The sequence below is a fragment of the Hippopotamus amphibius genome, chromosome 5, assembly GCF_030028045.1.
Source record: "Hippopotamus amphibius kiboko isolate mHipAmp2 chromosome 5, mHipAmp2.hap2, whole genome shotgun sequence".
NCBI lineage: Eukaryota > Metazoa > Chordata > Mammalia > Artiodactyla > Hippopotamidae > Hippopotamus > Hippopotamus amphibius.
The window spans coordinates 116,871,997-116,887,910 of NC_080190.1; the positions used below are offsets into that span (position 1 = coordinate 116,871,997).

Genomic DNA, 15,914 nt, shown 5'->3' on the forward strand with positions numbered 1-15,914 from the left:
ACTCTATCTACCACTTGGACAAGACTGTCCAAAGTCTATCTATCTGTCCGTGTGTCTCTCTCTCTTAGACCTTTCTCATTCTCTCTTTTCTCTGCCTCCAGTGCCAACAGGTCAAACATCTGACTGGCTCCTTTGACTCTATAGCTATGTTCATATGCCTTCAAACTACTGTAGAAAAGGGATAATCATGTTTAATGTATACAGTCAGAGTGAGAATTAATAAGGCAATATATGCAAAACTCCCAGCACATGCCTAGAGCATAGAAAGGACTCAGTTAAGGCTACTGCAATCATTATTACTAGCAGTGAAGGTGATCTGATTCTTCAAGCTTGCTTCCTTTATTTCTGATCTCCGCTGTGTTTTGCTCTACATTGATTTTACGGTTTGACTCATTGAAGACAATGTTATTTCTCAAGTTATTGAGGGTAGACACATCTCATTGCCTTAGAGAACACCAACTCCTGCCTTGACAAAAAAGACCTTCCAGCTTGTATTTGGATACTTCCAGTAAAATGAAGTTCATTCCTTCATAAGATAGTCCATTTCTTTATTTATCCAGCCCAGTTATAGAAAGATTTTTCTTACTCCCACCATTTTTCTTACTACCACCACTACCACCAAAATCTATCACCATTTTCACTTGCTGACTATTTTTCATCCTGGGAGTGGGTGGACACCCTCTTCATGAAAGCCCACCAATATCTGAACATAGCTAATATGCTACCTTCTGCCTTAAAAACTCTGTAACACCATTGCCTTTGACCCTATGTTTTGATTTCAGAAACCTGGAAGATTCTGCTAGATCTCCTCTGGACCTTCTCCAGCTCATTGGGGTTTCCCTTAACATGAACACCTCCAGAAGGGAATACAACCATTTGGATGTGAGCTGGCAAATGAAGAATATAGTAGTGATACCTTTATTTCTCCAGTCTCCTACAATACATATATATTAATTTAGCTTAAGTTTATATTAGCCTATTTATGGCAATCCCATCCTACAATTGATTCAAAGTGCCCCTACAGTTAAAGTGCCCCTGGGTGTTTTTCCTCTATCCTATACTTGAATAGTTTTACTTTTTGATTCATTTAATCCACATTGATATCATAGCAAGCTCTCAAACCTCTCACTAATATACAGATACATTATATTGAAGGCATCACCATAAGTTTCCATCAGCTCCTAGCTCCCAATCAAAACTCGGAATAAGATTAACTGACCTCTTTGAGGTCAACACTTTTTTCATTAGCAACTCAAAGCATCTGCTTAATTATCAATTAATGCAATTTTATGGGGTAAGGCCATCAAGCCCATATTACGTATCTTACAATACACACGTAAGACACATTTTACTAAATTTTATTGAGATATTTCTATTATTGAGGTGATGTGTCTTTAACAGCAGGCTTCAAGAATTAATACAGTATCACCTTTACTATCTTCTACCATAGTAATCTACTATCATCATATGAAATATCTTCATGAATAATTTAAATAATTCCTAGGGAAATGTTTATGTACTTAAAGGAATCTGTGTCAAAACATATAGATTTGTCTAAAAGCCTCATTCTAAAAGAATGTCTTACAGCACTTCTCTTTATAACACATTTATGTCCACTGTGCTTTTGATTTTACCACAATTTAATCTGTGAATTATTTCCATGACAGTGGTGACTAAAAATCATTAAAAATTCTTGAAGCACAGATACATAGATTATTGTAAATACTAAAGAAAATCTGGCCAAGTATAAATACAGTCTTTTGTGTAATCATATGCCTCCCACTTCAAATTCATCCTATCTGCAAGCAGACACTTAATAAATGTCTGGTTTTGACTAATGTTGTGTCATATTTCCCCCTTACTTACATGATATAATCTACCTTTCTCTGCAGTCGAAAAACAAAAACTCACATCTTTATCTTTGAAAGGAATGAGGTTTATGATATTTTGAAAATTATGTGCAATTTTTTTCATTATCTAGAAATGGCAAGAGAGTTTCTGGGGTTAGGGATAAAAGAACTCAAGCTACAAAATTGAAATAAGGTATGGTTACAAACATCAGATTGCTAGGAAACAGTCAAGAGCACTGGAGTCTATCAAAATGAGAATGTCAGACAAACAAGCTAGAAAACAAAAAATATGGAAGCAATAAAACAAGCCAGGTAGATCATAGGAAGAGAGCAAAGCCTCTAGGACAATGGTGCTCAAATTTCAGAGTTTGGAAGACACACCTGATGGGACTGTTAAAAACTTTTAGGCCTCCTGGCACTATCCTCACAGAATGAAACTGAGTACATCTGGGGTAGGTCCCAGACCATTCCAGTGGGTTCTGATACATTGTGGTGTTCTGTCAACACTTGAAGCAACACCGCTTTGGAAGCCTGAGCTCAGGTGCTTAAGTGCACAGTGCAGCAACCCTGCTAACAAAGAGACGAAGGTGAGCACAGGGCCCTGCCAGGGAGTCCCAGCTGCTTCCCAGTGCCCAGGACAGAAGAGGTGTTTATCACATGTTACAGGTCACAGTTACACCTATGGTATATTTCATCATCACAGAATACTCATTTAAATCTGCATAATGTTATTTTACCTGGTTAGTATTTTATCTTTATTTTGAAAATTGATGCTGATTTTTAAATCTAGATATCTATTCTTTGGCCAATATGTATTTAGTCATTGAGCAACCATATATAATAAACACTATGATCTAGATGAATACTAAAGTCAGGTTTTTAACATTTCTACAGTATGCCAGGCAAAGTGTTAAACATTTTCTCCTTGTATAAATCTCTAGCAAGTTGGTCACTCTAGTTCTAAAATTTTAAAAAACGTTTAACTAATTAAATTAGCTCTGTAGACTATTTCATGGGTCACTTTGCAGATGTCAGAGGCAGCAGATTATGGTACTGTGAAAAAACTGTCATCATGAAAAAAATAGTGCCCATGAAAATAAGTTATTTTAAGTGTAGTTATATATCATAGAGTCATAAGCCAACATTTGAGAAGGAAGGTGTGAAAGAACTACTTTTAAGAAATAAGAGGGCTTTGTGTAAATTATTAATTTTGAACTGCTCTAAAGCCACTACATATAATGTAACATGTATCTGTACATATTTAATGAAGATATTTTTAAATAATGTTTTTATCCATATGATTTAGAGTCCTGCGGTCTTGTAGCAATTCCTTAAACAATAACTAAAATAAGGTGATATCTCATTGCAGGTTTGATTTGCATTTCCCTGATGATTAGTGAGGATCTTTTCATGTGTTTGTTGGCCATTTGTATGTCTTCTTTGAAAAAAAAGTCTATTCAGATCCTCTGCATTTTTAATCAGATTTTTTTGTTGTTGTTATTGAGTTGTATGAGTTCTTTATATATTTTGGGCATTAACCCTTTATGGTGTATATGATTTGCAAATATCTTCTCCCACTCAGCAGGTGGCCTGTGCATTTTATTGGTGGTTTCCTTCACTGTGCAGAAGCTTTTTAGTTTGTTAACTCCCATTTGCTTATTTTTGCTTTTGTTTCCCTTGCTTTTGGAGTCAGATCCAAAAAATCATCACTAAGAATGATGTCAAGGGGCTTACTGCCTAAGTTTTCTTCCAGGAGTCTTACTGATTTCAGGTCTTACATTGAAGTAAATGTAATCCATTTTGAGTAAATTTTTGTATGTCACATAGAATAGTGGTCCAGTTTTCCCAGCACCATTTGTTGAAGAGACTGTCCCTTCCTCCATTGTATATTCCTGTCTCCTTTGTCATAAATTAATTACATCTATCTGTGGGTTTATTTCTTGGCTCTCTATTTAGGTATCACCTTACACCAGTCAGGACTATCAACAAAAAGACAAGAAATAACAAGGGTTGGCAAGGATGTAGAGAAAAAGGAACACTTGTACACTGCTGGTGAAAATGTAAATTGGTGTAGCCACTATAAAAAAAAAAAAACAGTATGGAGGTTCCTCAAAAACTTACAAATAGATCTACTGTATGATCCAGAAATTCCACTACTAGGTACCTAACCCAAGAAAACAAAACCACTAATTCAGAAAAGATTTAGGAACCCCTATGTTCACTCCAGCACTATATCTAATAGCCAAGATATGGAAACAACCTAAGTTTCCATCAATGAATGAAAGGATAAAGAAGATATGGTATATGTACATATAATAGAATATAACTCAGGCATAAAAAAGAATGAAATTTTGCCATTTGCAACAACACGAATGGATGCTGAGGGTATTAGTAAGTGAAATAAGTCAGAAGGAGAAAAACAAATACCAATGATTTCACTTACATGCAGAATCTAAAAAATAAAACAAACATACAAAATAAAACCCAGACTCACAAATACAGAGAACAGAGGGAGAAAGACAAATACTGAAGATTTCATTTACATGTGAAATCTAAAAAATCAAACAAGCAAACATATAAAATAAAACAAAACCCAGACTCACAAACACAGAGAACAGATTAGTGGTTGACAGAGGGGACGGTGGTTGGGAAGGGGGGACAAAATGGGTGAAGGGGATCAAGAAGCACAAACTTGATAAAATAAATAACTCATGGGGATGTACTGTACAGCATGGGAATAGAGTCAATAACATTGCATTAACTTTGTATGGTGACAGATGGTAACTAGACTTATTGTGGTAGTCACTTCACAACGTACATAAATGTCAAATCACTGTTGTACACCTGAAAGTAACATACTATTGTATGTCAACTACACCTCAATAAAAATTTATATATAAATTGTACCTAATAGATTTTTTAAATAGCCAAAATAATATATTTTTATCGTCGAGATGATTTATCATTTTTAATTTGAATTTCCCTTTAGAGAGCTACATTTACCACGTAAAATCAGAGACTGCTTATGATGACGTACATGTAGAATTAAATACACTAAAATTCACACTAGGAAGTTACATGCATGGTTCTAATCCTGACTGCTTTTATTAGATCAGAAAAGGAAGGATGACTGGTAGTTCAAGGTAAGAAGTAATCATAAATAAATAACTGTGACCAGTGGTGGGAGATGTACTCACCAGGTTCCCCTCATTCCAAAAGCTTCTCTCTTTCTACCCCCAGCTGTGCAAACTTATCTTATTTCTCCTCCATCACCACCACCCAGCAGTGCAAACGGTGAAATGTCATGAGGGAAACCCACCACTAGACAGAGGAAACAGAAGCTGTACTACAGAAACGCCTTTACAAAGACTGAATTTCAAACAATGGCATGGTGTTTAACTTTAATATAAAAAAGTGAAAAATCTTGCATGGTACATTGTGAATCGTAAACAAGAACAGAATGGTAAAGAGGATTAGAGAACATCAAAGTAGCAGGATAATGAAACAAATATTGTACTCTGAACAGAAGCACATCAGAATCACTGCCATGAAGCAAAAGAGCCAAAAACATAGTGAGGAGAAAACGGCAATTAATATGTAACTACAATGTAATGATATATGCATTTAATTACCAGTCAACCAGCTGTGTATCTGACACTGTCCTAGATGCTGGGGACCCATAACTTGAGACATGACCCCTGCTCCCAAGAAACACATATGCCAGTGGAGAAACAGACATGTAAACACAGGATTACATGCCATGTGATCACTGCAACAATTTAACATTAATAAAATGAGAGTTGGCATGAATTAACAGCGATGAATATCAGGGATGATGGCCGTGTGTGTTTATGATTATGTCTGTTTATTATTAATCATTTAATCATACAATTCATTCCATGCTGTGGTTTCAGGTTTCAGTCATTCTCCAGTGATTTCCTTTGTCAAATTTATGAAGGGCACCATTTAATATCACTTCCCAAGAGGGCAATCGAATGGATGGACCCAACAATGACTTCAGTCATACACACTAAGACCCAGAGGTATCCATGTGGGCACCACACCTCCCCAAGGGCTCCTCTTCTTGTTGTGTGTGCCTCAGGTTACAAGATCCAGCAAGAAAATAATAACAATTCAGAGTCCAATTTAAGAAGTTGAATGATTTTTGAATCTATCATTTGAGGCTGCCAATTATACAGTCAGCATACATGAAATATGAATTTCAAAGCATCGTCGCAGAATGTAAGGTGGGAGCATGATGAATTTCCTAAGTGGACACATTAAGTGCCAAAGCAAGCTTCCAGAAAATGACGATACCCAAAAAAGACAATCAGAAACAGGTATGTTTATTTTATGGCTTCTTTCCTAATTTCCAATGTTTCCTCAAACGTTACAATCATGATTTGGGAAGAACTGTAATAATAGAACAAATCCCCTCCTCTCAATAAGCCCAATCAAAATAATATTGCTAAACCATACCTACACTGTTTGAAAGGCTCTTTTTTATGTCAACAAGTTCTCTTAGTATAAGTTGCATGAGAGTTCATGACTGATTTCTTGCAGCTATGAGGTGGCAAAAATCATTGTGATGTGAAACTGCTCCCTAACCATCTAACTCATCTTGTCAACTAAATGCTTAATGTCAGTATCAGGAAAACACAGGCTGACTGCAGAGAGAAACCATAATCTTGGAAAAGATGAAAGATGACAGGAAGCCTTGGAAACTTCCCCACTCATACATACACAAGGCACTAACAGATGAAGACCTATCAGAGCTAGACTCATTCATGGTGGAAGAAGAGAAAAATGACAAAAACAGCAATTAGATGTGTGTTTCATAAGAGAATAGTTTCAGTATCAAAGGAGTCTCTTTGAGAAAAATCAATAAAGAATGTGAATATTCTTTCCAAAAAATCTTTTTAAGATACTAGGAAATTTAAATGTGAAATGAGGAATATCATACTGTTTTATCACATACTTTTATCATAAAATGTATGTCCCCACCCTGCAGAAAAAGGCTCAGCATTTGATTCACTCTTTTTGAGATTCAAATTATTAACTGAAACAAAAACCTAAATTCTATTACATACTAGATTAACTAAAACAAACTAATAATATAAATTTTCACTATTTACTTTACTAGATAAAGTCCCAATCAAACTTTCCCCTCTCCCACTTTTTATAAAGTTTTGGTCTCCTTTTTACGTGGAGTCACTTTCAATGGTTGTTTTCCAGAACCACTTATCCTTAAGCAACAAGAGCCATCTATAAATCAATTCAACCTCAAGGCAGTAGACAAATTTGTATCTCCCAGATCACCTTGCAGAGCGGAAAAAAAGAATCAGGTCTCATCACAACCTCTGGAAGACTCACACTCATAAAAAAACAAGAGAACATGACTTTGAGGTCAATACACCGTCAGACACAAACTTAATCAAATGTTAGCAGCAAAAAGATTCTAAAACCAACAAGAGGTGATTTTAAAGTGGTCTTGTAGCACTTTACTTCTCCATGTAAAAAGGTAATCAAGAGGTGTCAAATTTCAATGCTGTTTCTTTTTAATTCCTAAAGCACAATTATCTTGATCTTATGTTTTCCAACACTTTCCTATATTAATAATTCCCACTCTTTTATTGTGATTTCTTTTTTTCCAGATTTGAGAGATCAATTCCAAACAGGCCTATCAAGGACATACTGCTGAATGACTAAATGACATAATGTTTATTGATACTCCCTTATCAACACAACTCAGTATGACTCCAAAGAATTACAGTTATCATGACAATACTGTCGATCAACCCCAAAGCAGACAAAGACTGAGAATGGTCCTGTTCTAAGAAATGAATCAGTCACTCGGATTAGACAGTTAACAGACTTCTTTCCAAGCACATGGATCATTGCCCTACAATCACCTTCAGTAGAATATGTGGTGGGATATTTTAAGTGTTGGGTAAGATATATGACTGTGATATAATAAATAATACTAATCAAAAGCAGAACTTCAAATATGAGCACTTAAACTACAGATCTTCTCTGGTACAGTCACTATGTAAATGCTGACCAAAAGCCTAATTTCCATTACCAACTTAATTTTAAAAGGCAAGCAGAAAAGCCAACTTCATGTACAGAATGTGCTCAATTTGTATCTGAGTGGGTAAATTATCACATGGTGATAAGAAATATAAACTTTATAATCAGCCTGCCTATTTTCAAATTAAACTCTGCCCTCTGTTAGTTGTAAGAACTTGGGTAAGTTATATAGCCCTCATTTTAAAAAGCTGTGTAATTGGGATTATAATATACTTCAGCAAACTGTTAAAAGAGACTCACCAAGGTTGCCTACAGTGTAGGATTAGCATTTTCCCAGAAGGAAATTGGGTGATGGACAGTCAAGGGCTCCGGCCCTCCCCTGAGCAAACCTCGGATTTTGATCTTGAATCTTGAATGGACTATTATGAGGGAGAGTCAAAAATTATCCACACTCCAGTTTTATTAAAACTTCTGTTGGCTACACTGTCTTATCAGCGCTTTCAGTTCAAGGCTACTGTCTCTCCAGTCACTGCTGTGCAGGAGTGAACGTGTTACATCAGTTCATTTGTAACTGCAGTGGGAGCAAAACTGGATGCCTCATTTGTGATTTGCACAAAAGAAGAGCAGCGTGCAGTGATTCGTTTTTTGTGGTCTGAGGGTGTACCTGGCAGCGTTATTTACCAAAGACTTTGTGCGCAGTATGGAGAAAGTGTTTTGTCTCAGAGAAGTGTATATGAATGGATAAAGAAGTTCAAGGAAGGTCGCACAGATGTTAGCCATCAAGAAGGAGCCGGACACCCGTACATGTCCATGGCTGATGACAACACTGAGTGTACACGTGAAATGATTCTGTTGAAAAGATGAGTGACAGTGGATTATGTGGCAAATTATTTGCAAACCAGCCATGGCTCTACCTATAAAATAATCCATGACAGAGTTAGGTTTCAAAAAATTTGTGCTGAAGCCTAAACTTCGGGTTAAACGCAGAGCACTGCTCTCCAAGGGCGTTGTGATCTTGCATGACAACGCATGTCTGCACACTTCTGCCCACACTGTCGATACTCTGCAAAAACTTCATTTTGAGGTGTTAAAGCATCCCCCCTACAGTCCTGATCTTGCTCCATCGGACTTTCCCCTGTTTGGTGCCCTGAAAGCAGCCCTACGAGGATGAAGATTCACTTCTGATGAAGTGAAGACAGCAGTGCATTCATGGCTCGCAGCTCAGCCTAAAACAATTTTTAATGAGGGAATACGAAAGCTTGTTGACAGATGGACAAAGTGCACTGAAAAACAAAAAGATTATGTAGAAAAATTATGTATTTGTCTTTTCCAAAAGTTAATTAAAATAAATTCTACAGCCAGAGTGCAGATAATTTTTGACTCACCCTCATATAAGGGTGGAAAAAAACGATTAGTGCCTGTTCATTTTAGCTAGGGCAGTGCAGTGCCTCGTTAGTATAGTGGTGAGTATCCCCACCTGTCATTTTAGCTAGGGCACTGATGAGACCACCAAACAGCTTCAACTGTAGAGATACCCTTTCGAGTCTAAGAGGGTAGCTTTCCTATTGATTCCATGAGCTACTCAACTATCTTTTAAATTAATTTTCCTTCTAGTTTCTGTTGCTTGGGACCATATAACCTTAAGTAACAACACTCTCAGTAGTCAGGTGCATAAATTAGACAAACGAAGGGAATTTCTCAAGGGTAAAATCTAATGGCTGAATCAAAGCTTTAAAATACTACCTCTATTTTACAGCGTTCGAAGCACTTTCATTATTTCACTGATCCCTGTAATAACCCAAACTGTATGTCGAAGAGATCTGGTGCTTTACCCCCAAACTAAGGGTTAGAGTCCAGACTGGAAATCGAATGTGCTCAAAAGCCAAGCTTTTTCATTACATCATATGATTTGAGAACAATAAATTTCAATTGCTTGTTTACTTAAATTCAACATAAAGGAACATAATGATAATTTGGTAGCACAAAATACTAGAGAGGCAAGTTACCTGAAAGATTTTACTGCCCTTCCTTTGATGAAATAATGCACATTCATGATGTATCAAACTCAGATCTCATTCAAGAGAATTTCAGTTACTGGAGCAAGTGTGTCATCTCTAAGCTAGTCCTAAAAGGTGTGCAGGAGCTCCTAGAAGGAGTTCTAGAGCTGTTACCCAACATTAGCTCAAGGTTCCTATCCTCCAAAATTCTTGAAGAAACTCTCTGTTCTGTACCTATCATGTTGCCATCAGACATCTGTCCTTGGCCTTGTCTTAACCCCAGGAGAGTTATACATAAAGCTGCTTGTAAACTGAGTGATAATCCCTGTTAGTAATTCAAAGAAAGCCCTAACCACTCCCACTCCCCTCCAGGGCCTGAATTCATCCTATATAACTGTGTCCCTCCCTTTGTTTTGTACACCTTTGGAGTCTTACCATATAGCAATTTCTCCTAAATGTCCCAGGAAGCACCAAGTCTGAGTACTATAACAGCTTCCCCTCCTCTCTCCAGGGTGGTGGGACTGAGATGGGAAATCAAGTTCTTATCACAAGTTTCCAACCAGCTGGCTGGGCCCTGCTCCAAGCTGCATTCCCTCAAACTCCCAAATCACTGTATGGCTGTGTCTTATGCAATCATTTTCAAATCCTACTCAATTAGAATCTGTGTTGCCTCTCTTTTTGGAACCTGACACTCATTTTATCTCCCCTGTGCCTACTGGAACTGTGGTCACATCAGATTTCCTCGCGCCAGTTCCCTCTGTCCCTAGGCTCCATTTCTCTCTCCCACTCCAAGTGCTATAAACCCACCAAGGCTGGTGAGGTAGAGGCATCCACCACTATGGCTACGAATGACATAGTATGGACCACATAGCATTCTTCCTTTGAGTAACCAGCCATGAACAGTGCAAGAAATAGCAACACATTTCAAGGAATCTCTCATTTCTAAAGGAGACTCAATTTTTAGGATATATTGATACATGAGGAGGAAACAAAATTATGACAGATTCCATTTCCCTAGAGAACCGAAAAGAGTCTTACAAAAGTTTTATTTTGGTCAAAGGCCTGGCCAAAGTCACTGACAAATCCTGCAATTTAAAACAAGTTCTGTTTTTCTTCCAGTGTTTGAGTGACAGCAGGGCGGCAAACACGAACTTTTGTCTATTTTTCTCAGCCCAGCAGGACAACTGCTCCCAGGAAAGGAATTATTATCAAGAATCAACTGTAAAACACACAACCATTTTAACTGACTGAAATAAGTAGCATTCATGCTGAAATAAGAGGTCACCCTGAATGCTTGAAATGAAGGAATACAGATGAGGAGGAAGCTCAGTCAGCTACCAGTCAGCACTGTAAAAGATTCATGGCGAAGGATGGATAAATAGGAGCATTTTCTGGGGTTAATGTCTGAGGTTTCTTTGCAAATCTGAACGGATATAAGGTTAGACCTAAATGGAAACCCACATATCCAAGATAAGAAACTAATTAGTCAATTATAAAGCCCTAAAGATAAAAGCAATCCCTTTGGATTTATGTGATATAATATTTGGTTAGAAACATTTTAAATCCTCTTTACAGTTGAAAAATATTATCTCAATTGCTTACTTTATAACAATAAGAAATTATCCTAGTTGAAAGCTCTTTCTCATCCAAATTAAGTCAATTTAAAGAACGAATTTTGGTTTATCTTTATGTAGTGCTCAAGTAATACAGGGCTCCAACTCCATGAAATCACTAGGATACAAAGTTCCCATAGCTGAAAACATACTACAGATTCTGAATATCACCCTTCATTTGCTTTTTTGTCATTTTAAAAAATCTTTCTTTAGTAAATCACGAAATCATACGTTTTCATCTTGAATGGGCCTTAAAAATCATGTCATAGCCAGTTCCTTCATTTTAGAAAGGAAGAAATTCAAATTTAAAGAGATCAAGTGGACCTAAAATGAAATTCATCATCGAATACCTAACTTGGAGTCTGAAAATACTATCACAGCCTTACTCCCCTTCTTTACTCTCTCCAGGACTCAGGCTACAATTATGTATTATTGACCAAAGTTAAGACAGGAGAAAGGCTCATCACAGTGCACAAATACTGAACTATCGGAGCTTGTAACACACAGTTCTGGTTGGCTCTATCACAAACCTTCCAGTTGAAGTTAAGTCAATTAACTTCCCCTTCAAAGATATTTAAAAAGAATAATGAGAGCACTTTTCGGAAATAGTTAGAGCCCTCTAGCATGACCTAGGAAAAGGACCGTTTATGGTCCCATCCGATGCCAGTAATTCTACACACAGCATAAGACATAACAAAACTATTTTAAGCTCAATTGTTGAGTACAGTGACTGTACCTCCCAGCCTTCAATGTGAGACTGCCACTCCTCTAAAACTTCCAACTTCTCCATCTGTCTCTTGGCCTCATTGATGTTGGAACAGACGGCTTTCATGGCTTGGAGGGCTTCCATCACTGCGGCGTAGTCACTGTGTTTCCTTGGAGTCCGCTTCAGCAACTCCTGTTTATACACAAAAAACAAATCGCCCTTTGATCTTCAGCTTTCTGGGACAGCAGGTTCAGACTGACCAGGAAATGAAAACTGCAAAGACCGTGAGAGCTACTTTCAGAAGTGACATCACAAACTTCACCAAGATTAAGATCAAAAACAAAAGGCTGAATCGATGAATAAGCCTCACCCCCCCGGCACACTGTGCCGTCACTTTAATTTTTCCCTCAAAATGATGTTTTTAAAAACTAAATTAGGTGTCTCCTTTCAAACTGTCAAATATCTCACCTTCGGCATGTAATTTTTTATAAGTTTGAGTTTTGCTCCAAAAGGAGGACATCTTTATATGCTGATTTCATTTTCCTGGAGTCTTTCAAAGGATAGTAAATCTTTAAATAAATATGTCCTATAATTTCAAAAGTAATTTAAGTTCCTTATTTTCTAATATTTTTTGAGAATATAAAAATGTGTCATAAATAACGCAAATTTTTTAAATCATGTCTCATACTCTAGTAAAATAAATAATTTATAAATTTCACAATACTCCATCATTAAAGGAGCAATTTATGCTCTTTTTACCAACAACCCAGGTTCATTTTCTGCAATGAATGAACTTCCATACACCCCTCAATAGCTTTCTTTTTGCTTTTTTTCTTTTTCTTTTTTTTTTTCCATTCAGGATATCAGAACTAGAGTAATCTTTAATCTTATAAAAAGTCTTGTTTAGAAGCACAAGATTAAACATCTTCAGCCACTGTCTAGACAGTTGTGACCACACTGCTTTTTAATTAGTCATTTGTTTCTTTATGACAGTTGCCATTATCATGTAACTAACACAATTATAGAAATCCTGAGGCAAGTCTTTAAAAGAATTTTCTTAATTCTTAACATACAGTGGGAAAATATGCAGTTGTTATACTCTCTTGAGGTCTGTTATTGTTGAAAATTCTGCCATAAACTTTTACCTCGCATTCAAAATATTCACACTCTGTTCTACAGAGCTAGCACCAAAAGGATGCATGTTACATCACTCCCAAGATCAGGTTTAAAAAGTTATGCTGGATCACAAATCCATAAAAGAGATACACAGGCTTCTCCACAGACTCTCAAGTGTAGAATTATTTGTAAATTATGTGAAGTGGTGAAGGCAGCCTGCAGGCTATGAGTTGTGCCTGGTGGGTATCTCTGGAGTCAAGATGTGAATTTAGATAATGTGAGACAGCAAGAGAAATGACTAGGAATAGTCTGTCAGTTACTTGCTATGAACCCTGTGCTGACTGGTGAATCCAATAGTTTCAAGTTCCACAAATAAGACAAATGTATCTTCTCATTAACACACAGCCTAATCCCCTAATGTTTTTCTCTGAATAAATAAAACCATCCCCAATCATCCCAGAATACCAGCTCAGTTTTTCAGCCAATGGCACAACAAAGAAAAATATCATCACCAATATATCTACTACACAAGTAGTTTTCTCCTGTCTCTTTGTGAAAATAATCTCCCAAAAAAGCAAAAGGATGTCATTTCTCCACTGCTCAAAGATGCTCTGAATTGACCTCTTTCTTCCTAAGCAAGGATATGTTCATGTTCCTATCTTTGAGGGCACCTGAGGTCATCCTTAACCAGACATGAGTTGATTTAGAACAACCACCTGACTTGACGTATTTCTCTTAATATCACTATCCCTTCCGACTAAACAAATCCCCAGGATTCCAAAATCAGGACTAGGAATAACTGGAGTGATGACAACACATGCAAAGCTGAGTCACCAAGTCAGAGGTCTGACCAGACTCCCGGAAAGATGGCAGTCACATTTGCATCAATCTTCCCTACCCTCTGAAGACCACGCCAAAACTCTGCCAACCTGGACATCCCTTGGCTAGCATCTCTCTAATGCGAACCAAGTAACTTTAACTTGTTTTTTAATAAGAAGAAATTCTTTTCAAAGAAAATTTTCACTGAAACCTAATTTATGCAACTGACAAAAGCTGTAGTGAAAAAATGTATTTTTAGTTCAAATTCATAACATTTATTTCTCAAAAAGTAAACCAATAAGAACACCAGTTAGTATGTCCGTAGCATCTTTGAGTTTTTTTTTTAATTTAGAAACTAAGAAGTAGTTACTATATTAAAATAAATCAGAATCAAATATACGTGAGTAATAATGGCTAACATTTATGGAATACATACTATGCTAAATGATTTGTATAAAATAGCTCAATTAATTATTAGGTACCCTTTACGTATATGCCTATAGATGTATACACAGATAGACATATGCATACACATACACATTCTTTTAGATATATGTTATAATTTCAACATGTCTTCATCATCATTTCTGTTTCATAAATAAAACCCATGATTTTAAGAGATTTAAAGAGATTTTAGATGAACAGCTCAGTCATGCAGCTAGTAAGCAAGATGTGTAGGATTTGAATTCAGAACTCAAATGTTCAACTACCACCCCAAACTGCCTATTCAGGTGTTACCTTTCCAAAAAACATCCTTTCCAGAATTGCTATTCTAATCTATTCACAGACCCTTGCAGTATAAGCAGTAATTAGTACACTACAATATGTTTCCCATAATAAAACTTTTGGTCATTGTAATGAGGCCATGGACCTACAACCGTCAGGCATTTCCTGTCTTCCAGAGGCAGTGTTTTCTTAGCACTGTCTTTCCATGTCCTATCGTTTATTATCCTATGCTACCCACACCATTCCCTGTAATGACTTAAAAACCAGGCTCTGAAATTATGTAACTTAGCCTTCACTTCATTAGCATCAGGAAGTTAGCAATGTTTGGGGAAATGAAAAAAAACACATATACCAACAGTCGATTTACTTAAGATTAGGAACCCTGTAGATAAAGTGCTATACAAACTGGTCATAATGTACTTAATGGGCTCTATCTTGAAACTAATGCATTTACGCTAAAGGAAACTCAAACAAGTCTGTTTTTTACAAAGAGCCCTAAAAGTCTCTTTTCCCAGGACATTTGTTTCCCACTGTCTATACAAATTAGTGACAAAATAGCTATTTTTCCCAATAACTATATTTGCCTTTTCTTTAGAATGTCAGACTATTTAAAAGAAAAATTTTTCTAAGATTATCAGCATGCAAGGGAAGGGAAATGCAACAAAGAAGTAAACACATAAAGTACCTTCAAAAGGAGAGGGTACTTGCATATTCTTTGTATTGGCGTTACTAAGTATCCTTCCAGGGGGACATCTGTGTTCTTCCGTCCTCCAAGTAGCATGCAGTTCTACGGTGGATACAAAGACAAGTAATTACATTTTTAAAGCCTGAAGTGGTGACACTTCCTTCAATCACAAACTTTTCTGCTGAAAACTTACAAAAGCATGTCTCTATATAGCTTCTCTCTCTGAGAAAAAGCACATTCAGTCACAAAGACAAGTTACAGGAGAGAAAGTCACAAAGACAAGCTGCCTTTCAGATTAGAGACCAAAATGTGTTTTGAATCTTCACCTTGAAAATGAATTCACATATATTCACCTAAGCATGAAGTCTGAGA

The 15,914-nt window shown here is 36.7% G+C and overlaps 1 protein-coding gene across 1 annotated transcript in view; it reads right to left on the reverse strand.

Annotated features, from left to right (window-relative positions):
• The window catches only part of PREX2 (phosphatidylinositol-3,4,5-trisphosphate dependent Rac exchange factor 2), a 281,055-nt gene that overhangs the window by 182,314 nt on the left and 82,827 nt on the right, over nt 1-15,914 (reverse strand). Inside the window, exons 5-6 of the mRNA XM_057736322.1 lie at nt 15,543-15,644; nt 12,227-12,388 (exon numbers count right to left, since the gene is read on the reverse strand). Of these exons, the coding sequence (XP_057592305.1) occupies nt 12,227-12,388; nt 15,543-15,644 (264 nt within the window). The remainder of the gene's footprint in view (nt 1-12,226; nt 12,389-15,542; nt 15,645-15,914) is intronic.